Source organism: Peromyscus maniculatus, chromosome 2 (genome assembly GCF_049852395.1).
Source record: "Peromyscus maniculatus bairdii isolate BWxNUB_F1_BW_parent chromosome 2, HU_Pman_BW_mat_3.1, whole genome shotgun sequence".
Taxonomy (NCBI): domain Eukaryota; kingdom Metazoa; phylum Chordata; class Mammalia; order Rodentia; family Cricetidae; genus Peromyscus; species Peromyscus maniculatus.
Genome location: NC_134853.1, coordinates 143,132,826 through 143,159,476, shown reverse-complemented (window position 1 = coordinate 143,159,476; position 26,651 = coordinate 143,132,826). Strand labels below are relative to the sequence as shown.

The following is a 26,651-nucleotide window of genomic DNA, read 5'->3' as shown; positions in this document are numbered from 1 at the left end:
AGGTCAGAGGACAACTTGAGGGAATAGCTTCTCTCCTTCCATCATGTGGGTCCCAGGGATGGAACTCGGTCACCAGACTTCATGGCAGGCTGTTACTCACTGAGCCACCCCAGGAAGGTTCTCTTCTCTTCCTCCCTCCCTCCCCTTCTTTCTGCACCTTTTGCTGCCTCAGTTGCTTCTCCCCTCAGGAGCCTCCTCCCCTCAGGAGCCTCCTCCCCTCAGCAGCCTCCTCCCCTCAGCAGCCTCCTCCCCCTCAGCAGCCTCCTCCCCTCAGCAGCCTCCTCCTCCCCTCAGCAGCCTCCTCCCCTCAGCAGCCTCCTCCCCTCAGCAGCCTCCTCCCCTCAGCAGCCTCCTCCCCTCAGCAGCCTCCTCCCCTCAGCAGCCTCCTCCCCTCAGCAGCCTCCTCCGCTCAGCAGCCTCCTCCCCCTCAGCAGCCTCCTCCCCCTCAGCAGCCTCCTCCCCTCAGCAGCCTCCTCCCCTCAGCAGCCTCCTCCCCTCAGCAGCCTCCTCCGCTCAGCAGCCTCCTCCCCCTCAGCAGCCTCCTCCCTTCAGCAGCCTCCTCCCCTCAGCAGCCTCCTCCCCTCAGCAGCCTCCTCCCCTCAGCAGCCTCCTCCCCTCAGCAGCCTCCTCCCCTCAGCAGCCTCCTCCCCTCAGCAGCCTCCTCCCCTCAGCAGCCTCCTCCCCTCAGCAGCCTCCTCCCCTCAGCAGCCTCCTCCCCTCAGCAGCCTCCTCCCCTCAGCAGCCTCCTCCTCCCCTCAGCAGCCTCCTCCCCTCAGCAGCCTCCTCCCCCTCAGCAGCCTCCTCCCCCTCAGCAGCCTCCTCCCCTCAGCCTGAGGACAGCCCAGAGCTCTGGCCTTTCAATTCCGTCACTATTCCTGCTGTGTCTGCTTTGAGACAAACTCCAGAGGTGTAAGAAATGAGAATGCTTATGAGGCAGGCGGGGTTTCTAGCCTTCTCCAGGGGACATTGCGGGGGCCAGCGATGATGCTAGAGAGTAGGGGCCACAGACATGGCTGACAGAGTAAGTGACAAGTAGGCAGGCCCAAGTAGAACGGTGTTATGTACCTGATGGTAGAGCATTCCCAAAGGGAAAGGCCGGAGGGCTGTGAGAGAGCAGAGGCAATGCTTGGCTGACCAGAATTAGCCATAGAGGTTTTGGAAGACCCAGCTAGGGGGGCACAGGAAGTAGTAGGGAGGGGCTTAAAAAGATGTAAGGTCTTTTCGATTTGGAAGTGTAGTGAGGCAGGGTCAGCTGATGGTTCCTCCATTGTCTTCGGCTCTATCAGGGTTTAGCCCAATATCTGACTCCCAAGTTTTATCTAATAATAGAACAATATAAGTAATCATTTCAACTATGAAGCAAAGTCTATATGAAAATGTTAGAGTCGGGGCCGGGGAGACAGCTCTGTCCTCTTCCAGAGGACCAGTGTTCAGTTCCCAGGACCCGCATTAGGTGGCTCACACTGCCTGTAGCTCCAAAGGATCTGATGTCCTCTTCTGATCTCGAAGGGCGTGCACACACACACACACACACACACACACACCCGCGTGCGCCATCACTCTCACAATACACACAAATAAAAATAAGACTTTAAAAAGGAAACCTTGTAATTACATTACTTAGTGTGGTAATCTGCTCCCTGGCTCTCCTCACTGAAGGACAGTTTGACATGGAGTCTGCAGCTGTCCCCGGCCCTGGCTCAGTGCACCCATTTCGGCGCCTGCCTCCCCAGCCCCATAGTTAAAGCTGGGATGAGATGTCCCCTGCGGCTGCCCATCCCTGCTTTTCCAACAGGCCCAGAGCATGGACCTAAAGTTAAGCTCCATGAGGAAGGAGTCTCCTAAACTTGTCCTGCCACGTTTTTTTTTTTTTTTTTTTTTGAGACAGCCACTGTCCCTCTGGCTCGCAGGTGGCTCAGACTATGGAGAAGTGGCCCCCCAGCCAGCCCACTTTTCCCCTGCACCCCACTCCAACCCACTAGCTCTACCTACCACAGCCCCAGACTGCGGCTGCCAGGGTCCTCTGGGCATAGCAGGATGGCCCTGGGAAGGGCGGGGAATACACATGGCTGAAGCCTCTGCTCTGTCCAAAGGGAATGGAATTTTTTTTTTTTCAGCCAGACCCGACCAGGCTCCAGATCTGTCTCCCCTATGCTTTCTCTGCCTGCAAGCTTCTTTGCGGGGAGGGCCATGGCTCAGACTGATGAGTCTTCCTCCCTGTCCCCCTCTCTCCCACCCACGTACTGACTTTCTCTTTGCTTGTGTTCAAGGGGCTCCAGATCCCTTGGGGGCCGGAGCTGGGGCCCTCCGAGCGCCTCGGGAGAATCCTAATCACACTGGAGCAGCTGGGGCTGGATTCCATCCTCAGTGATGCCTTCTGACATTTAATGAATTAAGGAGCTAAATCCCCTTCATCCCGGCACGGCTGAGCTAGCTCAGAGCCTGCAGCTGGTGCACGAGCAGCGTGTGGGGGAGGGGCCGTACCGGCCACACTAGTATCTTTTTTGAAGGCACAGGGAAGCAAGACAAAGGTCTCATGTAGCCCAGGCTGGCCTCAAATTCTGTGTGTAGCTGCTGAAGTAGCTGAACCTCTGACCCTCCTGCTCCTTCCTCCTCCTATGTGCTGGGGTTTCGGGTGCTTGTGTTCCCTGGCAGCACTGGGATCTGTGTAGCAGTGTGCTTGAGTCTGTAAACTTGCCTCTGTGTGTGTGTGTGTGTGTGTGTGTGTGTGTGTGTGTGTGTGTGTTGTGTGTTGTGTGTTGTGTGTGTGTGGTGCACTTATAGGTACTTATGTGTACATATTTTATACACATGGGGACAGAACCCACCTGAGGTCACCAGGATGAAACCAACTACCTACCTCCTCCAGATGGCCAGCACACTCATCACAGAGCCCAGGACCAGGAGGGCGGAGATGGTCACAACAGTAACAACTACTGCGGGGCTCTGGTCTCTGGACCCCGAGGCAACTAGGGAAAAGCAAAACCCAACAAAACAGGGGGCCTGAGGCAGGCAGAGGACTAGGCTCCGGAGCAAGCACCCAGAGAGACTTTTGTCACTAGGAGGATCCCTCAGGCCCTCGGCACACAGCAGCACCAATGCCCACGGTGGCAACCGGAAGACCAAACACCTCTGTTTGCAGACATCACCTCTCTACTGCAGCCCAGCTCTGAGAGGAGGCAAGAGACTTCCAGAAGCTGTCTCGGGGCCACAGCCTCTGTTGAGAGTTCCTTTCCCGACACAGAGTATCTGCCAGCAGCAGTCCGTTAACCGCACACCCGTGTCTAAGACAGGCTGCTTGTGCCTGAACTCCATTGCCCCGACTCACACGACAGTCCTGCCAGGGTCACTCTCCAGGTCAGGTGGAGGAGACAGGTTGAAGAGAGTCTCCTAGGTCGTCCAAAGTCACATAGATAGCTCCCAAGTGAAAAAGACAGGACTTTGTGGGCTTTTGCTTTGTTTTCGGAATGGGGTATCACGTAGCCTTGGCCGGCCTCCAACTCATGTAGCCAAAGATGACTTTGCTTTGAACTCCTGACCCTTCTGCCTCCACCTCCCAAGTGCTGGGATTAAAGTCATGTGCAGCCGTACCCAGGTGAACCCAGGATTAGAACTGTCCCCCAAACCCTCTGCCTGATGCCAAAGCAGCTCTGAAACTAAATAAGTTAGTAAACAATACTTAGAGAGAGAGAGAGAGAGAGAGAGAGAGAGAGAGAGAGAGAGAGAGAGAGAGAGAGAAACAGCTCCAGCCTGGGGACCCGGGCAAGGATACAGGGCGTGATGAGGGCTTTGGCTCAGATGGCTTCCTCCATGAAAATACCTCCCCTACTCACTTCCACTGGTTCAAATAGACCCCAGCCTTAAGACACAGCTCTAATCTCATCTCGCCAGCACCTGCCCCAAGGCCAAGCACAGACATTCCAGCAAGGCATGCTGTCTACCTTCCCAGAACCGGGCTCCCTCTGAATGTTATCTTCACCTCCCTTTGGGCTCCCAGCACTTCCTATCTTGGATTAGAGTCGTGTAGCAGGTTGGGAAGAATTCTTATCTTGACAGCTGGTGCCAGAATGCCTCTTAGGGGGAGCTGCCTTTGTTGGGGAAAACACTTCCCTGAACTGCGCAGGGTAGATAGAGGTGAGCTCCTGAGGGCTGGGTTTGCAGCAGGCTGAGCAGTGAGGGGGAGCTGCTGTCCCTCACACTGACAGGGAGTGGGGAGGGGAGGGAAAGCAGGCGAGAGAGGAGGACACCAGGAAGCCAGGCCAATTCAAGATCAGCAAAAAGTTCAGCTTTTCTTTTGTTGTTAGAACTTCAAGATGTAATTTACACACCACTCACTTCTCTCCCACTTCCTTTCTCTCCCTCCCTTCTGTCTTTCTTGTTCCTTGATTTCACATAGCCCAGGCTAGCCCCAAACTCTTGGTTTCCGATCCCCCGCCCCAAGTGCTGGGATTTTAAGTTTGCACCACCAGCTCAACTATTTATTTATGCCACCTAAGTTAACTTTGAATTCTTTGTAGAGGCTCTTGGCCTTGAACACCTTTTGATCTTCCTATCTCAGGCCTTCCAAGGGCCCAGATTGCTGGCCTGTGTCGCCAAGCCCAGCATTTATTCCCTCCATTTAAAATGTGCAGAGCTCACTTGGATCCCTTCCAGGTCTCCTTCCCTTCAGGGAAGTTGGCTTCACAGGCTAAGCCTGGTGGGAGAAAGGGACAGTGCCCCAAGGTGGATCTTTGTCATGGCAGAGAGAAGAACAGCAGGAAGGATCCAGCAAGGCCCAGAAAGAAGTGGCCTTGAGAAGCCTAGGAAAGAGGCTGGGTCACTGGAGATGCATCCTCCAAGAAGGGGAGCATCAGCTGTCCCTGAGGCCTCTGCAGTGTGCTCCGGGGAAGATGCCCAGTGGATTACTGCGGGTGGATCTCAAATTGTTTAACTAAGTAGATGCAAAGCGGCTCTTCTGTGGCTCCCTTCCCGATACACTTGTCCCTACCTCCTGCCTGCATGCAGCGCCTCCACGTGCACACCACTTACCTTCCCCTGGGGTCTGCACTTCGATACTGGGGTTGAAGCTCTGGGCCTCCCATGATGGCCCTGGGGAGGCTGCCCGGATCTGAAAAACGTATCTGGTAGCAGGCTTGAGGTTGGTGACGGTGACAGCCGGTGCCCCTGTCTTCACTGTGGAGTAAGTCTGCTCACTCTGACCCTGGAGAGGATGGAGTAGTGAGGCCCAGACCCAGGAGGCCGAGAGGAGGGGAGCAGGGAGACAGGGGACTTCCCGTGAGTTGGGTGGGGGAACCTGACCCCGATCATCTGGGGAGACAGCAGAGGTTTCTCCCATAGGAGTCCCAAGTGCCTCTCTCCTCAAGACTCATCCCATCATAGGCCAGAGCCTCCTTTGCAGGGGTGCCCAGGTGGTGACTCCCAGGGCTGGGCAGTCCAGGGGTGAGGTAGGCCAGAGCCCAAGCAAGCCACACACTCATACACTGCCACCTGCCCTCTCCTTGACACTCAGGAGGTTTTCTCATGCCTGTCATCCGATTTGCAAAGCAGAGTGAAGATTATCTTGTTGGCTTTGCTTGGCCAAAGCAGTTCCGTCATCACTTTGTCCCCAGAATATTCACTCACAGTCATTAATCAAGGGCCTGAGGCATGTAGTAGCTCAGCCTTGAGAAGTGTTGGCTTTGTGCATCTTTTCTTTTCAGATTTATTTATTATGTCTAGTGTTCTGTCTGCATGTATCCTTGCATACCAGAAGAGGGCACCAGATCTCATTACAGATGGTTGTGAGCCACCATGTGGTTGCTGGGAATTGAACTCAGGACCTCTGGAAGAGCAGCCAGTGCTCTTAACCTCTGAGCCATCTCTCCAGCCCTTATGTGTCTTTTCTAAACACCTGCTGTATACACCGCTCTCTCCCAATGGCCCTCACTGCTGTCACCTAAACGCCAGGGCTCCTCCTGTCCTGGCCATCCTTCTCACAGACACCTCTCCCGTAGCTGCCATTTCTGTGTTCAAAGTTCTCCCCCAACCCTATCTCTCCAGCCCACAGCTTTGATCTGAGCGTCAGACATACAGGAAGTCCACCTGGATGGCTGACAGCCTCATATAGAGCAAGACCGGACTCATCATTCAGCCCCTCTCTCTCCTCTGTGGTTCTCCACCTCAGCCAGCAGCTCCTCATCCTCTGGTCACCTGGGCCCATGCATTCAAAAGCGATTCAGTGACCCAGTTTTTTTTCCTGGGCACCCCAACAATCGCAGCTCTCAACAGACTTCTAGTAATCAAAAGCTATTATCTGATTCAGCAAAGCCCTACACGCTGCTGAGGGAGCGGAATTCTATCACGTGTGGGAAGAAGTTTCTCTTTAATGAATTAATTTGCATAAAAAGTGAGGCACTGTTTCAGAGAAGATCACATCTCAGAGTTAAATGGATGGGGAAAGAGCTTGGATTGGGAAATAACTCCATTCATCACATCGTGGCTGAACTGTTAGCACAGATTTAAAAACACACACAAGAAGAGAAAGGTGGGTGGGGCACATGTCTGTAATCCCAGCACTTGGGAGGGGGAGGCAAGAGGCTAGCCTGGGCTACATAAGACCTGATCTCAAAATAAAAAAAATAAAAAAAAAACACCAATGAAAGGGGGTAGACGAGGAGAAAAGGGGAGTATGTAAAGCTATTTGTGACGAGGGGCACTTGAGCCAGCCTGGGGTGGGTGGGATGGGGAGGAAAGCCAAGAAACTCAGCAAAAGGCTGGGTGTGGTGGCGCACACCTTCAATCCCAGCACTCAGGAGGCAGAAGCAGGAGGAGCCACAGAGTTGGAGGCCAGCCAAGGCTGCATAGCAACACTGTCTCCAAAACAAAGAGAAAAAAAAAACAAAACAATGAAAGTATCTTATGAACATCAAAATCAGACAGTGTGGTGCGCGAATACAATCCCAGATCTGGGGACACGAGGTTCGAGGGCCAAAGTAAATTCAAGGCCAGCCTGGGCTACATAGTGAATCTCAGACCAACTAAGGCTCAGCAGAGAGAACCTGTCCCCAAGCAAACAGAAAGGATCTTATCCGGGACTGTTTGCTATACGGAAAGCTGGGAATGGTGGTGCAACCCTAGCACCCAAAAGGCTGAGGCAGGAGAACTGCTTGAATCCAAAGTCAGCCAGGGCTCCACAGCAAGACCCTATCTCAAAAGTAAAAATACCTCAATGGAGTTCACGATGAGTATGTTCTATTTGTTTGTGGTTTGGTTTTTTGAGACACGGTCTCTCTATGCATCCCTGGCTGGCCTGGAACTCGCTCTGTAGACCACACTGGCCTCAAACTCAGAGATCCGCTTGCCTCTGCCTCCCAATTGCTGGGATTAAAGGCGTGCGCCACCATGTCCAGCTGAGTATGTATGTATTTTAACATACGTAAGTGTGTATGAATTTCACAAGTGATTTATCACTCGCACCCTTTCATATAGTAAGTCACAGGAATGCAGGTTCCCATTCTGGAACATACTCCAGCTTGGCAATGCGCTCCTGTGGTCACATGTAGATCTCTGTGTGCCTTTCCTTTACAACGTTTGTAGATGGTATCTGTAAACTCAGCCAGACAAAACAGACCTGCCGCACAGCGAGCTCTTCATCTCCGCTAAACCCTAAACCAAGGAGGTGAAACGGAGCTGTTCATGAGTGAGGAAGGAGAGAGAGGAGGAAGGAAGGGACGAAGGAAGGAAGGAAGGACCTCAGGAGGCTGCAGCTGTGTTTGGAATGACCGAGGAATAAGACTGAGGGAGGCGCAGGCAGGCCCGGATCCGGATGGCTTCCAGCCTGAGACTCACCTTCTCATAGTAGCGGATCTCATACTCTGTGCCGTTGCCTCCGGGAGCTCCAGCAGGGACAGGCTCCCGCCACGACAGGGACACGCTCTGGGGCTCCACGCGGTCCCTGCGGATCTCATCCTCCTCCCAGGTTGCTGAAAGTAAGCAGAGGGGATGCTCCTCCTGGACCCACTGCCCCCCAGATCCAGGTGAAGACAGGGGGGCGGGGCATGCACTTGGGCGCTTTGTTAGATGCGGGCCCGCCCTGTGGGTGGAGATGGGAACTGTTGAGGGGGCCAGAGGGGCAGAGTCTGCGGGGGCCAGAAGCTTAAAAAGAGAGAGTCTCTGGCCAAGGCTTCTCGACTCCATTGTCTAGTGGCAGGGGAAGTCCTGCTTGCCTTCCCTCCACCCTGTTTCTCCTCTTCCTGCTTGGTTCTAATCCTTCAGCCTTTCTGTGGTTTGAAGACATAATAGAGTGTGTAGCCGAGATTGGCTTGTTCACGGTGGTGTGGCCACAGGCAAGCGAATATTAGAAGAAAATCACTCCCAACATGATAAAAAATGTGGGACGCCCACAGGGAATATCACACCCAAGAGTGAAAAGACTGGAAACTTTCTCTTTCCTGTCGGGAGAAAAACTGGGATGCCCACTTGTTCCACTTCGAGCCGCTCTAGTGCTTAAAAACTCTAGCTAGAGCAACCAGAGAAACAAGTAAAAGACGCCCAAACTGGGAAGATGCAAAGGTATCTTTGCTCTGGGGTGACAAGATCTTCACAAGGAAAACCCTATAAAGAGCTCCCAAAGGACTCTCAGAGAACCAATTTCACAACATGAAGAATTGTATATGAAGGGCTTGGAATGAGACTCATCACAGTCAAAGGCTTGGTCAAGTTCACCAGTCAGAGCGGCTGGTGACCAGCAATGTCCTGTACCGGCAAGAGGTCCCTGAAATGGTGCAAAAAGTAGGATGATTCAGGGATACTGGGGAGTTGGGAAAAACAGATATCAGATAACAAAGGGCAGAAGCTGGAGACGGCACACACACAGCCTGCCCTCCGACAAAGGCTTGAATATAGCTTCCGGTCTCATGCAGTACATGTGTCCAGCTGGTCCTCTCTGCTCTTAAATTCCAGTGATGACTATGGATACAGGAGCTGAAAACCCACAGTTGACAGCTGATTGCTAGAATAGGGGACAGGGATGGAGTATCATATTTTTAACCTCTGTAAAGCCAGTGGGACTGAATGGACCCACATGGCTGTAGTGAACCCCGGGCTACGCTGCCCACAGTGCAGTACTGCCTCCTGGCCTAAAAATAACTTGAAAAATCCTTTAGTCTTTCCCCGGTGCCTGACCCTTTGAAAAAAGCGATGTCTTTGTGAGCTGGACAATGGCATCTTGTCACTCCACGGCACAGCTGCTTCTGAGGGAGTACTTCCCCTGCTCCCAGCAGTGCCTCAGGCTGAATTCACTGGGACCCGGCATAAAAGTGAAAGAACTCAAGAAGCTTCCTAGGAGGTGGAAAAGCCCTTTGTAGACCCCGATGGGGGTTAGAGACAGGGAGAGGCGAGAAATGTCATGTTTGAACTTCGTTAGTCAGGAGCATCAGATAGCCAGGGGATCCACAGTAGGACATGGTTCCGTTTGGGCCCCTCCGAGATACATTAGATGAAAGGTTGACAGACCCCGAGAATGAAGGGCTGGGAAGATGGCTCAGTGGTTAAAGTGTTTGCCATACAAGTGTGGGAATCTGAGTTCAAATCCCCAGAAACCATGTAACATTTTGGTCCTAGAAGCTCTCTGGACAGTTAGCCTGGCTTACAGAGATACACTTTCTCAAACAAGGGAGGTGAGGATGGGCACTAGAGAGTATCCTCTGACCTCCACATGTCATGCACACACACACACACACACACACACACACACTCAACCACTATATATACACATGCAAAAAAAAAAAAAATCTTCCAGGTGGTGGTGGCACATGCATTTAATCCCAGGCAGGTGGATCTCTGAGTTTGAGGCCAGCCTGGTCTTCAGAGCAAGTTCCAGGACAGCCAGGGCTACTCAGAAAAACCGGTCTTCAAAAACGAAAAACCAAACACACACACACACACACACACACACACACACACACACACACACACAGTATCAGAGTCATGGCAACTGACTTGTAATCACACCTGTAATCTCCTAGCACCTGAAGCAGGAGGATTGCTATGAATTTAAGTCAAGTCTGGACTGGGCTAGAGAGGTAGCTCAGAGGTTAAGAACACTGGCTGCTCTTCTAGAGGTCCCGAGTTCAATTCCCAGCACCCATATGGTGGCTCACAATCATCTATAGTGAGACCTGCTACCCTCTTCTGGCATGTAGGCACACATGCAGGCAGAACACTGTATGCATAATAAATAAGTAAATCCAAAAAAAAAAAAAAAAAAAAAAAAGACTAGCCTGAGCTAAAGAGTATGAATGACCTTGTTTCATTTTTTTAAGGGATGTGGTGGCTGGGGAAATTGCTCAGTGGTTAAGAGTACTTACTGCACCCACATCAGGTGTCTCACATATGATACAGTTCCGGCGGATCAGACACACTGTAGCCTTTGCAGGTCTCTGCATGCATATGCACATGATGTACATAAATTCATTCAGGCACACACACTTAAAATTAAATAAGTATTTTTTTAAAGGACCAGGAATAATGGTACAAAACTGTAGTCCCAGCACTCAAGAGGCAGAGGCAGGTGGATTTCTGTGAGTTTGAGGCTAGCCTGATCTACATAGCAAATTCCAGGCCAGCCAGGACTACATAGTGAGACACAAAAGGGGGTGTGAGAGCTGGGTGGGTCTCAATTGGGAGGATATTTGTCCAGCATGCAGGAAACGCTAGTTTGTTCCTAGCACCACATAAACTGGGCCACCCCTAAAATTCCAATACTTGAGAGGTAGAGACAGAAACAACTCAAGATCATCCTTAACTATATATAGTGAATGTGAGGCCAGTCTTGGCTGCATAAGACTCTGCCTGGGGCTGGAGAGATGGTTCAGTGGTTAAGAGTACTGGCTGCTCTTCCAGAGGACCTGGATTCCATTCCCAGCACCCATATGACAGCTTACAACTGTTTGTAACTCCAGTTCCAGGGGATCCAGTGCCGCCTTCTGGTCTCTGCTGCTACCAGGCCTGAACATACAGACACGCATGCAGGCAAAACACCCATAAATATAAAATTATAAAAAAAATAAAGACCCTGCATATATAATATATATTAAAGGGGTTTTATAGAGCAGGGTGACAGTGGTACATGCTTTTAATCTCCGCACTTGGGAGGTAGAGCCAGGCGGATCTCTCTGAGTTTGAGGCCAGCCTGGTCTATGGAGCAAGATCCAAGACAGGCACCAAAACTACATGGAGAAATCCTGTCTTGAAAAACAACAAAAGCGGGGGAGGGTAATAGACATATTCATGAATAGAAAAAATTATGACAATACATACTTTTTTTGGCTTTTTGAGACAAAGTCTCTCTATGTAACCCTGGCTGTCCTGGAACTTGCTGTGTAGACCAGGCTGGTCTCAAACTCACAGAGATTTGCCTTTCTACCTCCCACATGCTAGGATTAATGGCATGTGCCACCATGCCTGACCATACTTTTATTCTTTGAGATAAAGTCTCTTGTAACCCAGGCTGAGCTCAGATTCACTATGTAGCCGAGAATGACCTTGAACTCCTGATCCTCCTGCCTCCACTTCCTAGGTGCTGAGATTACAGGCATACCTTTCCTTCCTTCCTTCCTTCCTTCCTTCCTTCCTTCCTTCCTTCCTTCCTTCCTTTCTTCTTTGGTACTGGTGATCAAATCCAGCAGCTCAAGCAAATGCTGCATCATCAAACTACTTTTTAGGCCTGGAATTGTTAAAAATGTGAACGCAATAGCAAGGGTTAAATCTCAATAGAGATAATAAAGAAAAGAAGTGTCCCAGAAAACCAGGTAGATTGGAAAATCTCTCTCGAAAGTCCTAGGAAAGGGATTAAGAGCTAAAAATGATAAAGGAAGTGACAAGATGGGAGAATCAGAAAATGGATGTACAACCTAAGGCTTAGAGATCGTTTTAGGAGATACAGTGCGAGCTAGCTGTACGCAAAGCAGCTGCTGAAGAGAATTTTCCCAGCAATGAAAGAAGAAAGAGCTGATCAAAGGGCCTACTGTGCTCCAGTCAGACTGAGTGAAAATAAATCCATATTGGTTACATTTTCATTTTCATCAGCAGGATGAAATTATTCAAACACCCCTGTGTGTGCACATCTGTACCCCCAAGGTACTTACAAAAGAACGAAAATCATCCCAAGCCTTGCTGGAAACCCAAGTGACAGGGTAGGGTCACAGAAGACAGGGGAGGAGGGTCACACACCAATCAGACAGGGAAGACTCAGAAGCCACAGCGCGAGCTTATCCATCTTGCAAAGGGCACTCGAGGGATTACTTGAAAGTGTGCACCAGAGGAGAGACAAATCAGAAGTAAATGTCAAGGATGTGGAGGGTGTGGTATCAAAGGTGGTTTTCATCCCACTCGAGACTCAGAAACGGGTAAGGCGACCACTCTGTCGCCTGCGTTCTGACCTGGCCTGCTCCTTCAAGGACTGGGGACGCAGGTGGAGTCAGCAAAGGGATGGCAGGGAGAAGGGGGACACACGGGTGCCGCTTGGGGCGGAGGGTGTTGCGGTCACGTGGGTTCCCAAATGCCTTGGGATGCATGCGGGCAACTGCGGCGTGGGGCGTGGGGGGGCGGTCTCCGCTGGGGCGCGCGGCCTTACCCCCGGGTCCGGTGGACACGGTGACCTGCGCGTAGGTGGCTCCCGCGGCAGCTGCCGGGCCTGAGACGCCGTTGAGCGCGGCCACGCGCACGGTGTAGCGCGCGCCCGGCCGCAGGTGCAGCAGCGTGGCGGCGCGTTCCCGCAGCCCGGCCTGGCGCGGGACGAAGGCCACACGTGGCCCGCAGGGTTGGCATGCGCCCGCCGGGCCGTCGCGGCCGCAGAGCAGGCACAGCAGCGAGTAGGTGACGTCGGAACGGCCGCCGGAGTCGGCAGGCGGCAGCCAGCGCAGCCGCAGCGCCAGGGGGGAGCGGCTCAGGCTGTACTGCAGGTCCCGTGGCGCGGACGGCGGCCCTGCGACATGGGGTGGCGCTGAGTGGGACCGGGAGGGGACGCAAGCGCGCGGGGCATGGGGACACGGGTGGTGGGGCGCAGGGGCGCGGGCACCCCTGCATGGGTAGCGGTATGGGAGCCGGTAGCCCTCGATGGGCACGTGGGGGTGAGGGGCGGGCAGCCAGGAACTGAGACGAGGACATGGGGACCATCGAGGGGATTAGGATCGGGACATGGTCACCGGGAACAGGGGGCAAGGAAGAGAGGAGGGACGTCCCAGCCAGGCCCAGGGAGAGGCGAGAGGAGTGGGGAGATGGCCACTCACAGAGAATCTTGACCCCCAGGTCCATCCTTCTGGGTTCCCCTAGTCCCAGGCCCGGGTGCCCAGACCCACCCCAAGCTTCCCTCTTTGCCCTGCCTGTCCAACTCCCCCAGCCCCGTCTCACCCCCACCCCACCGCCAGCCAGGAGGGGGCACTCACGGGTGCAGGAGGCTGAGGGCGGGTCAGTGGGCGAGCGAGCGTAGGTGTCCTGGCACACGCAGAATGTAGAAGCGTTCTCCAGAGCCAGGCTATGCTCCGGGCACGGTGAGCAGAGGGGCCGCCTTGGGGATACCTTGAAAAACCCTGGGGGACAGGCTGTGGGAAGGGGCTGGTGAGGAGGCGTCCCCTCCCTGACCACGCCCCACCCTGCATCCCTGATTTTCCTGGATTGGGGTGGGGAAAGTGGGGTGATAGCTTAGCCCAGTCTCACCTGGCCCTTGAGGAATGCAGTGTGTGCAGGGGACGGTGACATAATTCACTTCTGTTCATAACATTTGACTTCATCCCCATGGTTAAAAAGAGGAGAGTGAGGCTGAGATGCCCCACAGTTAGTGGGGTTCCCACCCCAGCCTGCCCCCTTTCAGAGCCCTGGCAATACTGCTCTAAGGTCAAAGGCGCAGACTTGATGTGAACACGAGAAAAGAAGGGTGAGGCCTCCAAGGGCTGGTCCTGTTACTCAGGGACAGACAGGCAGGCAGGCAGGTACACACACACACACACACACACACACACACACACACACAGTCAAAATTCATTCTCCTACCACTGTGCATTGGGCTTAGTAATATCATAAACCTTTTCCAACTCACACGGTGGACTCCAGTTTGGAAGCAGAGCTGGGCAGGTGGAGGGGTGGAGCTGTCAGAATGCTCCACTGGCTTCCTAGACTAGTCCTAATCTGACACTGCGCAGGAGCCTTGCTGTCCTTGCCTCCGCTCACCTAACCCAGAGCACAGCTCCTAAGAAGAGACTGACACCCAAGCGGTCCGCAGCTGAGCTGCATCACTCACATATTTGCTATGTGGTCTTGGGCATGTCAGGTAATCTTCCTGAACCTTCTACAGACTACTGTTTTTCCCTCTCCGGCCCCAAGAGAGGACAAATGAGCACACACTGACTGATTGATGGAGGCTGGATCTCATACAACCCAGGCTAGCCCTTAACTGACAGTGTAGCTGAGGATTGATCTTGAATTTTTTTCTTCCCACCTCTCCTGAATGCTGGGATTACAGGCATGACCGTGCTCTGAACACCTATTTTGTTTGTTTATTTTGTATGTGTATGAGGTCCATGTGTCAAACGTCTTCCTCTGTCACTGTGCCGCTTCCTTTTTGAGGGTCTCTCTGGGCATTGGAAGCTCATGGCCTCAGCTATTCTAGCTGGTCAGAAAGCCCCTGGGATTTGCTGCCCTCTTCCTGTGCTGGGGGGACAGACAAGCTCTGGCACGCCTGGCTTCTGTGTGGATGCTGGACATCTCACCTTAGGTCTTCAGAGTGCCACGGCAAGCATGTTTGCCCACTGGGGCATCGCCCTGTCCTCAACGCCCATTTAAAAACGGTCTCAGTCCGGGTTGGGGCAGTGGCTCCTGGCCCCTGCTCTCTGCTGTGCTTCGTCCCCACCCGACTCTCTGGCCCTTCCCTCCAGTCTAGAGTAGAGTAGAAGGCTAGACCCAAGAAGACAGAAGAAGAGCAGGGAGGAAGGCTAACCCCTGGGAAGCAGTCTCTTAAGCAGAGCTGAACCCTGGTACTGTTTGAAAGGCTTGGGCTTGGGGGAGCCCCATCTTGCCCAGAGTCCCCCATGGCGTAGCTGGGGAGAGGGGGCTCAGTGGCACCTTGCCTTTACCACAGTGGTTCTCAACCTATGGGTCGTGGCCCCTTAGGGGTCAAACTACCCTTTCACAGGGGCTGCCAAAGATCCCTGGAAAACAGATGTCTACATTACAATTCATAGCCATGGCAAGGTTACAGTTGTGAACAAAAATAATTTTATGGTTAGGGGTCACCCCAACTGGAGGAGCTGTATCAAAAGATTAGCACTCGGAAAGCTGAGAACCACTGCTTCAGCACAAAGCACAGGGCCACTACCCCTGTGGACCTAGGGGTGTGGTCATGGTCAAAGCCAGGACTTGAAAGCCTGGTGAAGTATTAGCTTTGCCACTCTGGATTGAGGAAAGCATCAGTCAGATGGGAACTGTGCTCACAGCCTGTTGACTGTGTGGTGAAATAGAGGGGTGAGGTCTGGACAGTGCCCACAGTGCCAGTCTCGGGGTACTGGGGAGAACGTAGAGGTGCCTTGCTCTGAGAGGAAGAGGGTTACTGTCCTAGCTGTGGTTATCACGGCTCCATCAGGCAACTGTGGTCCTCCCTATTGGGAGAGGTGCTGTCTGGAAGAGTGGTGTGTTGAAAGACAGACTCAGGGAACTCCCTGACAGCCAGTACCTTCTTTTTCGTGTCCAAGTCAGAAATTGAGAGGTTGTCTAGTTCAACCCCCACTGGCCTTGCCCTGTAGAGACTTTTCACCAGCTTTGCCCATATACCTCACGGTGGGGAGGTCTCCCCCTTCTCACCCCTTTGCTACCAGATAGACAGCTTTGCACAGGAGGAGCCCAAGTTGAGTGCTCCGTGTAGAGTCACTTCCAGCACCCTACCAGGGATCCCAGCAACTTGTACTGTCTCAGAGAGCAGGCAGATCCATAAGAGACTTGGTAATAAGTTACCTTACCAGCCTTGATGTGTTCCCTAAAGAGAAACTGAATTTCATGCATTCTTATGGTGGCTAGAACAGGAGCGAGAACAAAGGTCACTCTTGAAAGGAAAGAGTGCTGGGCGGTGGTGGTGGCGCAGGCCTTTAATCCCAACACTGGGGGACAGAGGCAGGCGGATCTCCATGAGTTCGAGGCCAGCCTGGTCTACAAAGAAAGTTCCAGGACAGCCAGAGCTGTAACACAGAGTAACCTGTCTGAGAGAGAGAGAGAGAGAGAGAGAGAGAGAGAGAGAGAGAGAGAGAGAGGGAGGGAGGGAGGGAGGGAGGGAGGGAGGGAGGGAGGGAGGGAGGGAGGGAAGGGAAGGGGAGGGAGAGGGAGAGGGAGAGAGTGGGAGAGAGAGGAAAGAGTGGGAGATCATAACTGTGTCTTCTCCTCTAGCTTTGGGAAGGTGTTCACTTAACTGTAAGAGACATTTGGACTGCCTGGAGGTACCAGTGCAAGCCTAACCTTTGCTTTCCCCTTCCTAACTCTCTCCAGCAGCCCTCACTCTGCCCACTCTGATCATCACAGAGAGCTTCTGGCTCCTGACCCACGATGTCCCACACCCTCTGCCTCCTGAGTTCTCCAAAGTCCGATTCCAACAGCACATCCCTTGGGAAGTTTGCCCTAGATTTTCCCCAGCTCCCCCACTGCCCTGGGCAGAGGTGACGCCATTACAGGTGACTTTCATCTGGTCTCAGCCCAAGGAGGGGGAGCATGACACAAACCAGAGATCTCTAGTCCCTGAGCACCCACAGTTTTATCATCTACCATAAGCCAGGTGTTCTCCTAGGCTCTAAAAATGCAGCATGAAGTAGACGGGAATCTGACTGTCCCCACCCTGTCACAGGCGGCTCTACACCTGGCAGAGCACAGAGAGGGGTCGTGAGTTGGTAATTCCCCCCAACATCTGGCTATGGAAACCACAAACACCTCTATCTCCTCTCCTACAGTCTGAAAGGTGGGGACAAGGCATCTCCACTCTGGACCCCTGCCTTTTACTCCCACCCCCCAAAGTCACATTCCATCTGTCACCTCCCCTACTGTTCTTTGCAATCCCCCTCTACCGCCTCTTTCCAGTGATGTCACTAGTGGGCGGAGCAGACAAGCAGTCCATTTCTATGCAGGCATAAGGGCTCTGACTATAGACTATTTTAAAACAATCCTAAAACTGACTAAAAGTTGTCCTGCTTTTTATTAGCAACATGCGTCAGCAATTTTAACCCGCGTCAGTAATAAAACACTCCTTCCTCTTGAACAGATTGCTCCCCACACACATTTGGTATGCCACTGCCCCCCCCCCCCCCATAGCATATACACAAGTGTCTCTGGTCTGCAATAAAAGCCCTCTCTCTGTTCAAACAACACGTTCATACACAAAGATCCTACCAACCCACAGTCCTATTGAAGATGCTGTCTCTTTATTTCTCCCTTCAAATTCAGACTTGTAGAGTCTTTTCTAGTAACTGTGCATGCATCTCTCTCTCTCTCTCTCTCTCTCTCTCTCTCTCTCTCTCTCTCTCTCTCTCTCTCTGTGTGTGTGTGTGTGTGTGTGTGTGTGTGTGTGTGTGTGTGTGTGTGTAAGGGGGTCTCACATAGCTCAGGCTGTTCTCACACTCACCATGCAGCTAAGGATGACTCTGAACTTCTGATCCTCTTGCCTCCATCCCCTGAGTTGGGATTATAGGCATGTACCATCATGCCTGGTTTCTGCGGTACTGGGATGGAACTCGGGGCTTTGTGGATGCTAACTGAGCCACATGGATGCTCTACCAGCTGAGCTATCTGGGATCACTAGACTTCAAGACTCTGGCTCCTCAGGGCTCTTTGTTCTTTAGCTGACCATATCCTCTTCTTTCCATTGCTCCACTGAAATTGTTCTTGCCAAAACCAAGTGAACACTATCCAACTCTTGTCATGCCTGAGTGCTCACCACGCTGTAGGTTGCTGTTTCCTGAATACTCATCTCCCGGAACCACCATGTTACCGCCTTCTCCTTCCTACCTTTACCCTCTCATCATGCCTCCTCCAAACTCTTTATTTTTAGACAGGGTCTATTATGTAGCCCTGACTGTCCTAGAACTCACTGTGTAGACCAGGCTGTCCTGGAACTCACGGATAGTTGCCTTCCTCTGCCACCCAAATGCGGGTCACAACCCACTTGGCAAGCCTCTAGTTCCAAAAACATTTACATTATAGTACATAACAGTTTCAAAATTACAGTTATGAAGTAGCAATGAGAATAATTTTATGGTTGAGGTCATGAGGAACTGTATGAAAGGATCAGAGGTTGAGAACCTCTGGATTAAATCTCTGGATTAAACTTTTAGAAAATTATTTTTGCTGGGCATAAGTTGCACAGCCAGTGTTTTCGCTTGCTGAGCCACCTTGCCTCTCTGGGGTTTTCTCTTTGTTTCTTTTTGAGATTGGGTCTCACGTAGCCTAGGCTAGCATTACATTCACTATGTAGCCGCGAATAGCCTTGAACCCTGTTCTTCCTGCCTCCACCTCCTGGGTGCTGAGATAACAAGCATTCAGCGTCACGCCCTGCCTCCCATCCCATCCGTCCTCATCACTCAGGGACAGCTGCTGCTGTCAGTTCACAGCTCGCGGTTTCTCGCCTGGACTATTGCGTGGCCTCCCTTCCTCCGTTCTGTCCTCCAAGGCTTCCCGCCCTGATCCTTGCTTTGCTACTGGCAGCTTGAGTGGTCTTTTGAAAATATAAATCGGAAAGTGTTGGCTTCCCCTGGCCCCGCTGGTCTAAAGTGTAAAGTCTTTATTTCATCATTCGCTCATGGCCCTGCCCGGCTCCTAGCTCGTCACTTCTCACACTCCCACGTGCCCTCTGCAGTAGCCACACTGGATTACTGATTTAGTACCAACTACTATGTTCCTTTCTGTCGCCGTCATGCCTCTGCAGAATGTCTCAGCCACCAGGAAGGAAAACCTCCCTTCCTTTGGAAAACTCTCCCCATCCTCAGAACCGCGTTCTCTGGGATGTCACACACCCACGGTGTGATAGTTTTAGCATTGACTGTCAACTTGACATCTAGGAGACAGATTTCTAGGCACATCTGTAAGGGACTGCGCAGAATAAGGTTAGCCTCTGAGAATGTCTGTGAGGGATTGTCTTGAGTGAGTTCATTGAAGTAGAAAAACCCATCTTTGTTTTTTTCAGAAAGGGTCTGTTTACAAAGCCCTGGCTATCCTGAAACTCACTCTGTAGTCCAGGCTGCCCTTGAACTCACAGAGATCTGCCTGCCTCTCCCTATTGTAACTGTGGGTGGCGCCATTCCCTGAGCAGGTGTCCTGGACTGTATAGAATGGAGAGAGCCAGCAGAGCGCTAGCAGGCATGGGTCAATTCATTGTTCTTTGCTTTTGACTGTGTATCTAATGTGACCAGTTCTCTCAGGACCCTGCCTCGGTGGCTTCACGGTAACATAGAATTATAACAAAATAAACCCTTCCTCCCTGAAGTTGTTTTGGTCAGGCTATTTTATCATGGCAGCCAAAAGGAAACTAAGACATATGGTCACTCAATGCATTCCCACTGAGCACCTACCACATCCCATGGCCTGCAATGGACCCTGGGGGCTGCTGAGATTAATGCCTGAGCTCTGAAACACACCCATACACACATCTGTGTCAGCACACCACTGTAGCACAGGCACAGAGAACTCATTGGGAACTGGATGCTTTCGAGAGCTCGGGTTCTTGCTTCTCTCATATTAACCACACTTTCCCAGAGAAGAGAAGGTTGCATTCATCCACACACATAATTTGAACTGCACAATACAGCTGGCCTCCTCAGCTCATCTGAATGGATTGGATGAGGAGAACAAGTGTCCTGCTTAGCTTTAACTGTCAGTTTGACATACAGCCTAGCATCACATGGTTAGCTTTAACTGCCAATTTGACACAGCCTAGCATCACCTAAGTGTCAATTGAGGCTTTCTCAGATCAGGTTGGCCTGTGGGGTGTCTGTGAGGGGTTGTCTTGATGTAGGAAGACCCAACCCACTGTGGGAGGCACAATCCCTGGTCAGACTGTCCTAGGCTGTATAAAAAGCTAGCTAAACATTTGACCCTCCATGGCTTTTGCTTTGAGTTCCTTCCCTGACTTTGCTCAGTGGTGGACTGTGGCTTGTAAACTGAATTAAACCCTTTCTTTCCCTTGGGTTGTTTTTGGTCAGAGTGTTTTAATCATAGCAACAGGTAAAATGACAGCATCAAGCTTGGTCACTTCCTCTGTCACCTACCATTCTGCAGCACTGTTATAGCACAGATTACTTTCTTTTTAAATGTTTATTTTAACTTATATGTATGGGGTTTTGTCTGCATATCACATGTGTGCCTGGCATTAGAGGGTGTCAGATCCCCTGGCACTGGCATTTTGGGTGGTTGTGAGCTATCATGTGGGTGCTGGGAATTGAAGTTGGGCCCTCTGCAAGAACAGCAAGTGCTCTTAACCCCTGAGCTGTCTCTCCAGCCCCACATATCACTTTCTTATGACTTAAGCACTAAATTGCTGCCCCTTTCCATCTAGATGTGAGCTTTTCAAGAGCTGGGGCCATGTCTGATTCTTTTCTATTGTCCTGACACCCAGAAAAAAGGCCTGCTTTTGAAAGTGCATTTTTTGCTAATGAGATAGCTCAGCAGGAAAGGGCAGTTGGGGTCCAGCTTGACCACTTGAGTTCAATAGCAGAACCCATGGTGGAAGGATAGAGCTGATTCCCATTTCCCACGCTTTATCCTCTGACTGCCACTTGTACTCATGACATGCACATGCTCTCTCTCTCTCTCTCTCTCTCTCTCTCTCTCTCTCTCTCTCTCTCACACACACACACACACACACACACACACACATACACACACACACACACACACACACACACACACACACACACAGGAAACACATCCTTTGAACCTTCCGACCAAATGCACACACTTTGGATCCCACCCTATCCTGCTTCGAAGCCACAGACCCAGGGACCCAGGAAATACCCCCAGTGGCACAGCGATTCTACTTCAGAAAGCTGAGTGGGATTCTAGGAGCCATCTAGTGCAAGCTGCCACCCTTGAGCTCTGAGATGCCCCGAGAGCCTGACTTAAATGTGGTCAAAGGTGAAGTTCCTGGAATGCTATCCTGAGGTTTGGACTGCTGTGGAGTTTTTTCTTATGCATGAAGGAGGCATGGTGGAGCAATAGGTTCCCATAGCTGGGCAAACCTGGATTCTAGTCTTGACTGCCCATTTCTCACTTTGCAAGTGAGGTAGCCACTCACCTCTTTGGTAATGGGAATCTATCATATTGCCTGAAGTACAGATCTCTACCTTTTTGTTTTTGTTTGGTTTGTTTGAGACAGCATCTTACTATGTAGCCGAGTCTGGCCTTGAACTCACTTTCTTCCTGACTCAACATCTGGGGGTTGGGTTTTACAGGAACCACTACCTCTGGTTCCTAATATATCCTTATATGGGATCAGATTCACCTCTTCCAGTAGGTCTTGGCTAAGCCCACTAGAAACCGCACAAAAGGTCTTGACCCCCAGCTCCTCCTATGGCTTCTCCACTTCCACTCACGCTTCTTCAGCGAGGGCACACTCTTTCCTGACACCTGAATGCTATGTCCCCATCCCATCCCTCCAGATGCCATAGATACCTTCACAGATGTCACCACGTTCCTGGAATCCTGCACTGCAGCTGCAGCGGCCCACCGGCACCAGCCACTCGCCGTCGGCGCCGCAATGCATGCGGGGAGGGCTGCCAGGTTCCCCTTCCGAGTGGGACACGCATGTTCCAGTCACTTCCACCAGCGTGGAGAAGGCACTCTCGGCTGCTGTGGCTGGGAAGGACGCCAGGCCCCGCACTGTGGCACGGCACTGCTTGTAGTAGACACGCACGGAGACCAGCGCCACGCATGCACCCACATCCTGGAAGGCCAGGTGGAAGCCTTGCCGGCTGAGGGGGCCGATCTCGCGCACCTCTGTGTTCAGCTTCATCTTGCGCTCCCCTAGGTCGCCCTGCGTGAAGCTCTCATCGGCTGCGATAGTGTCAATCTTGCGGGGCCGGTTGCCTCCTAGGCGGGGACGCCCACGGCCCAGGTCGGCCTCGGTTTCCAGGTAGTAAGCGTTGAAGGTCTCCTTGCAGGTGCCCGCGGCGCCAGGGATGCTGCTGCAGTCGCGCAGCGTGAACTGCAGTTCCACGAAGATGCGCTGCCCACGGCCGCGGCTGATCCAACCCGTCTGCAGCCAGTTGTCCTGGTTGGGCTCCAGCACGTTGCATACTTGGTACGTGCGGATGGGACGGTCATGTTCGTCCACGCCGCTAATCTCCTCCCACTGAGGCAAAAGTACAGAGGTGGACACCTTAGAGCCCGGAGCTTAAGCACTGGCCTTTGTCCACCTTTTTCACATCTGCCTCCCCGCCTCCTATCGCACAAGCCCCTAAATATGACAAAATTCAGAAAGAGGAGACACTTCGGAAATGACCAAGTCATATCCATTTTCTTCCGGGTACTGGGGTTTGAACCTAGATCCTTGGGCATACTGGGCAAGCACTCTACCACAGACCTCTTTCCTCTTTTTAATTTGATATTGCTTCAACTAAGTTGTCCAAGTTGGCTTTGAACTCACTCTGTCAATCAGACAGGGTGAAAGTTACAGTCCTCCTGATTCAACTTCCCGAATAGCTAGGTTTACAGGCCTGTGGCATGAGGCCGTTCCAATCTTTTTCCATTTATTTATTTATTTATTTAGACAACATCTCACTCTATAGCCTAGGCTGGTCTTAAGCTCATTATATATCCCAGACTGGCCTCAAACTCACATCAGTTTTCCTCCCTCAGCCCCAGAGTGCTAGGATTACAGACAGGAGTTGTCACACCTGGCTTTCGCTTTTCTTTTTAAAATATGCAGCATTTTGTGGATTTGCATGTTATTCTTGCAGGGCCTATACTGATCTTCCCTACATCATCCTAATTTAAAATGTGTGCTGAAAACCAAGCATTGAGACAGGATTTCTCTGTGTAGCCCTGGCTGTGCTGGAACTCACTCTGTAGACCAGGCTGGCCTCAAACTCACAGAGATCCACCTGCCCCTGCCTTCCAAATGCTGGGATTAGAGGCATGCACCACCACCACCTGGCCACAACCTTTATTTTTGTGGATGAGGAAACTGAGCCACTTGACTGGATGAGCGCAGTGAGTCCATGGCAGAGCTAGGGAGGTACCTAGAGTCACCCAACTCTCTGCTCAATGACCTTTCCTCCTCACCCCACCCCCACCTTGCTTACTCTGTCAATAACTGACAGCTACTTAGGGGTCTACTGTGTATGAGGCAATGCCCAGCATTTGTCCCATCCAGCTTACATTTCTGTTCCTAGACACAGCCAGTTCTCTCATTTATTTATTTGACTGACTTACTGAAGACTTGGTATTTTCTAGTAAAGCCACTCTGGCTTGATACCAAGGGTTCTAGAGAATACAAACTCTATGGCATATCTTTAAAAATTCTTTCATAGGGCCAGACAGTGGTGGCACACATCTTTTAGTCCCAGCACTCAGGAGGCAGAGACAGGCAGATCTCTGATTTCAAGGCCAGCCTGGTCTACAGAGGGAGTTCCAGGACAGCTAGGGCTACACAGAGAAACCCTGTGTCAAAAACAAAACAAAACAAAAATACTTTCACGGGGCAGCTGAGATGCCTCAGTGGGTAAAGGCCATCAACCTGACCTGAGTTTGATCCCCAGGACCCACATGGTGTGTGGAGAATGGACTCTCACCCGTGGTCCTGATCTCCACTTGCACACATCATGGCACCAACACATATACACACATACATAAACACAATAAATAAATCAATGATTGAAATATTTTAAAGTCCTTCACAATTTTATAATGTATAATGTACTTTAGCCACATCTCTCTATTATTCTCTCTTATCTCCTCCCCCCACCAAACTACTTCTTCCCAGCAAAGTCACCCTCCTACTTACATATCTTTGTGTGTGTGTGGCCCAGTACATTTAACCAAGATTGCCTGCATGAGCATGGGTGGGGACTTCCTGTGGTACATTTTGATCCTAGGTGAACACCGGATGCTAAAGGGACTGAACTAGAGAACCTTGGGATGGAGTGACAGTTTAACACCTACCCCATTGCTTGGCAGAGCGGTCCAACCCAGTTCAGCCTGGGAGGCTTTGGAGTCCAGGAGGATAACTAGGGAGAAGGGAGAACGTAGATGTCAGAAAGCCGCAGCATCACAGTAGAAGGATGGGAGCCATTGCTGGGTTTACCAGATGGCTACAGGAGGGGATCAGGAACAAAGCAAAACCCCCGAGGGCCAGAGTAGCTCAGATCTAGAGAGGGGCAACCACTGTGATTGATGAAGGCACCTGCATTCATTCCCCAAGGCTTGCGGCAAATGACCACAAACTTAATGGCTTATGTCCTCTCTCCCAGCTTCAGTGCCGGACTTCACCCTCTGCTTCTAGGTCCATGTTGCCATCTCCTCTGGCTCCGAGTCTTGCTGCCCTCATGAGGACCATTATGGTTGCTTTGGAACCAGTTATCCAATCCAGATTCATCCCTTCATGTCAAAATCCGCATCACAGTGCTAATCCTTCTTTTTTAACCACTTATGGTGACATTAACAAGTTCTGGGGGTTAGAACCCCCCCCCTTCTGTTTTCATTGAAGCGAATGTTGTTCTCAGCCTTCCACAGAGTCCCTGGCAAATACTCTAAGGTCAGCATTTACATTAGGGATAGAAGTCAGTGACCCTCTTAACCCTCCCCACGTTCCCCCAAGTTATATTTAACTGTCAACTAGTGGGAGGAAACTGTCAACTAGCAGCAGATCTGGGAATTCTTGGTTGCACCCCAAATCCACCCAGATCCGAGGTGAGTTCACCAGTCATGGAGAAGACGAAGACCTTTCTCATTTGCCTTCTGGGGCTTCTGGTGAAAATGAAGTAGAGAGACCACTTAGCAAGGGGAGATATCAGAATTCTTTGCTTCTCTACCCAGGCCCTTTCCCAGGAGCTACCACCTCTACCGCCTTTGAAAGAGTGCCAGGGGCCCCTTTACACATAATCCATGACCCTCTCCACCCCCTCTCCACCAGAAAAGCTTAGAGTCACTTTATTCCCTCAGGATGTGACAGGTCGGCAGCCTGCATCCTTCCATCTGTTGGTCTCAGAGAAGCCCGGGTCTGGATAGCAGAACCTTCTGCTTCAACACAGGAAGCCAGGCCATCCCCAAATCTCAGAAAATTACTTCCCTAGAGTGGTAAGTAAGCGGGTGGGCTTCCAAGGTGAGGTCCTCCAAGAGGGACTGGTTCTGGAGGCAGCCTCGACGGTGGGCAGGGCCGCCGCCGACAGTGTGCTGGGTTTTCGTCACCAACAGTGCCTGAGAATTGCAGACTGGCAGGCATCTGCCATCCCGCGCCAGGACAGACCCTGCGGGCAGAGTCTGCTCCAGCATCTCAGGGTTCTGCACCTGGTTGTGACGCCTCTGGATTCAACTGAACGTACAGCTCCCAGAGGTGTGGGAGCAGAGGCAAGACTCCGGCGCTAATGTCGCCGACAGCGGCCCCAAATCCTCCGCAACGCGGACCGCGCGTGGTGGACTCGATCCCAATTCAGCACTGCGGACAGTTCCACGGTCAGCACTTCGGGCAGCGCCCGGACTCGGCGCAGATGATCAGCATCCAGCCTCCGGCTGTCCACACCACGGTCCCCTAGGCCCCCGCTATTTGTCTTCATCCCGCCTCACGCTCGGGTCTCGCCGCATCCCCTCGGCTTCCCTGCTCCCTTCATCTCCCCGCCCCCACACCTCCCACCTCCAATCCTTCAGCCTGTCCGGCTCAACGGCCCCTGACTGCTGCCTCGGGCTCCTGTGGTCCCCAGCCTCTTTCTTTCCCAGCCTCCTAGGTCTCCAGACCTAAAAGCTCCTCAATACCCCTCTCGTCTCTATCGCTTAGCCAACCTCCCCTCTTTCTCTAGTTCTTTCTCGCCCTGTTGCCCGCTTGCTTCAAGCCTCCAAACAGAGTAGTCAGTCTCTCCAACGACGCCTTCCCCCAGTCCCCTAGTCCCCCAACTCCCTAATTTTTTTGGCTCTCAGGCACAACCCACCTTACCTTCCTCGGCGGTCCCGGGCCGCCCGGGTCCCAGAAGCAGAGCGAGGCAGAGTGGCATCAGGCAGACGAACAGGCGCAGCGGGTGTGGACCGGCGCCAGTCTCCATGGTCCACAGACGGAGCTGTCAGTGCGGCGGCGGCTCAAGCCTCGCCAGCCCAGCACCGCTGAGCAGTGCCCCCAGACCCCAGCGCCGGCTGGGGGCGGAGTCTCGCTGGTCACCATCATCCATGGGGACCAATCGCTAGGCATCGCCGTGGGAGACCCACCAATCCTGGCCAGCAGAGAATGAGGAGGTGGAGTTTCATAGGCCAGGGGCGGAACGCCCAGCTGGAGGGGGAAACCAAGGGGTCCCGCAGATCTCCAAACCGTGGGGGTAGGGCAGCCCTGAGAGCTAGCGGGGCTGCTGGAGAGCGAGACAAGCTGGCGTCGATGGACCAGAGACCCTTAAACCTTAGCTTTCTGCATCCTGAGAAGTAGGCGCTGTGGGCGTGGCTTACGGAGGGGCGGT

At 52.3% G+C, this 26,651-nt stretch overlaps 1 protein-coding gene across 1 annotated transcript in view; it reads right to left on the bottom strand.

Annotated features, from left to right (window-relative positions):
* The window catches only part of Epha10 (EPH receptor A10), a 33,473-nt gene extending 7,125 nt beyond the window's left edge, over window positions 1-26,348 (bottom strand). The window contains exons 1-8 of the mRNA XM_042271850.2: window positions 26,144-26,348; window positions 24,160-24,224; window positions 21,670-22,348; window positions 13,425-13,580; window positions 12,614-12,964; window positions 7,828-7,961; window positions 5,029-5,200; window positions 2,861-2,969 (exon numbers count right to left, since the gene is read on the bottom strand). Coding sequence (XP_042127784.2) covers window positions 2,861-2,969; window positions 5,029-5,200; window positions 7,828-7,961; window positions 12,614-12,964; window positions 13,425-13,580; window positions 21,670-22,348; window positions 24,160-24,224; window positions 26,144-26,249 — 1,772 coding nt within the window. The 5' untranslated portion in view covers window positions 26,250-26,348. The remainder of the gene's footprint in view (window positions 1-2,860; window positions 2,970-5,028; window positions 5,201-7,827; window positions 7,962-12,613; window positions 12,965-13,424; window positions 13,581-21,669; window positions 22,349-24,159; window positions 24,225-26,143) is intronic.
* Window positions 26,349-26,651: the final 303 nt, after the last annotated feature.